At 50.5% G+C, this 1,809-nt stretch overlaps 1 protein-coding gene across 6 annotated transcripts in view; it reads right to left on the bottom strand.

Annotated features, from left to right (window-relative positions):
- Positions 1-226: 226 nt before the first annotated feature.
- ap2a1 (adaptor related protein complex 2 subunit alpha 1) overlaps positions 227-1,809 on the bottom strand; it is a 33,009-nt gene continuing 31,426 nt past the window's right edge. For 3 of the 6 annotated variants that reach the window (XM_005949538.3, XM_005949540.2, XM_005949542.2), the window contains 4 exons: positions 1,652-1,768; positions 1,069-1,138; positions 727-867; positions 227-619 (listed from right to left, as the gene is read on the bottom strand). In XM_005949538.3, coding sequence (XP_005949600.1) covers positions 542-619; positions 727-867; positions 1,069-1,138; positions 1,652-1,768 — 406 coding nt within the window. In that variant the 3' untranslated portion in view covers positions 227-541. The remainder of the gene's footprint in view (positions 620-726; positions 868-1,068; positions 1,139-1,651; positions 1,769-1,809) is intronic. The other 3 variants (XM_005949539.3, XM_014330027.2, XM_005949543.2) reach the window with 1 other exon arrangement.

The following is a 1,809-nucleotide window of genomic DNA, read 5'->3' as shown; positions in this document are numbered from 1 at the left end:
AGCAGAATGAGACCCCAGCCACAACCGTGGGACACATGCACTCTCTCTCCAGGCAAGCAGAGGTTGGCAGGTGAGCCATTAGCAGGGTCTTAAAGGAATGTCCTATAAACGAATCGATGTCTCACACACAGCATTACTACGTCACACAGTCTGTATGGAGCAGAATGAGACCCCAGCCACAACCGTGGGACACATGCACTCTCTCTCCTGCGCACGCACACGCACGCACGCACGCACGCACGCACGCACGCACGCACGCACGCGCACACACACACACACACACACAGGTAAACCAACAAAAACAATAATGTAGCATTATGTTAATAAACAAGTAGAGGATGAACTAGAATCAGAATGTGGAACAGGAAGAATGACATTAATATTGCTGCTGCTGGCAGCGGCTGCTTTTCCCTTATGTAGGTTACACTCTTGGTTTTTTACTCTGATTCTCTGTTGGAGGAAGGAGGGGAGGTGCGGCAGGTCTGAGGGAGAGGTCGCTGGTGGGGATGGTAGGAGTACTGGTCACATGGAGGCGTGGACTCTAGAACTGTTGGGCCAGCAGCTCACAGAGACGCTTTGACACAGTGTCTTTGCTGCAGCGCAGAGTCAGACGGTACATCTGCACACAGGAAGAGACACAGAGTGAGCAAACAACAGGGAAGCACGGACCCAAGCGTCGCAGCCAGCAGTGCTTCTCACTTAGACGAGACTCGGGACCCTCTGTACCTGTACCTGTGCCTGTGCGTTCGGTTCCAGTCTCAGCAGGCAGCCAATTTGCTGGCCCTTGGTCTGGATCACTCCAGCGCACACATAATTCTCTGGGTTGGGGTCAATGTTGTCCAGCAGGGCCGTTCCCAGTCCCAGAAGCTACACAAACATCAGCAAACACAAAGAATCACAAACAGGAACAAGACAATCTGGGACTAGCAAAGGTCTATGAAGCCTCGGACATCAACAGAGACCATCATAAACGCCTGCTTCACACCTGAACAGTAAGAATAGCCATGTGCAACCATGAGACAGCAGCTTTAGTGTTTGCCTTGACAAACGCATCAAACATGGTCCTACCTTGGCCTTCAGTACTTCAGTGTCCATGCTGTGGTTTGCCTTGAAAATCTTTTGTGCTTCTTGCTGAGGCCTAAGGAGAGACGCTCTACAGTTACACGTGATGGGAGAGGTGCAGCCCAGGCGAGTTCAAGCCTTTAAAGCCTGAACCACCAAACACTCGAGTGTTTAGCTTCTCATGAAATGCAAAATTCACAGTAACATATCACATCTGCTACATCAGCCATCAGCAAAGGTCTTCCTTACAAATGAACTGTGAACTTTCAGGGGGAAAGTCCCCAATGACACACGGGCTTAAAGCTGGTTCACATATCATGCCTACAGTCACGTGACCCCAGCTGTGCCAACTGATTAACAGCACCAGCAAGTGACTGACAAACTGTATTTCCTGTTGCTGCATTACAAAAGCATCACCAGTGGAAAGGTGAAGCAGGACCAGAGACTCGGGGTGTAGTACCACCAGTCACAGGCACAATAAGGCTGATGGAAGAAACTGGAGCCACACAGTCAAATGTAAAAGCATGCAGAACGTGTACACACAAGTGTGCGAACGTCACGTGCTGCTCAGCTCTGCTCCAACACTTACTGGCTCAGCTGCTTCCAGCGCTGGAAGAAGTCACTGGAGGACATTTCAGTTGGCTGGAAGAACTTGTTGATGGTGACAGGAAGCTTGAGAGTCAGGTTCTGCAGAGCTCCTCCATACCTGCTCACAACACACACACACACACACAGACACACACGCAC

This window comes from Haplochromis burtoni, unplaced genomic scaffold (assembly GCF_018398535.1).
Source record: "Haplochromis burtoni strain Fernald_Lab_line unplaced genomic scaffold, NCSU_Asbu1 Contig_651, whole genome shotgun sequence".
Classification (NCBI taxonomy): domain Eukaryota; kingdom Metazoa; phylum Chordata; class Actinopteri; order Cichliformes; family Cichlidae; genus Haplochromis; species Haplochromis burtoni.
This window is presented reverse-complemented; position numbering and strand designations above follow the sequence as displayed.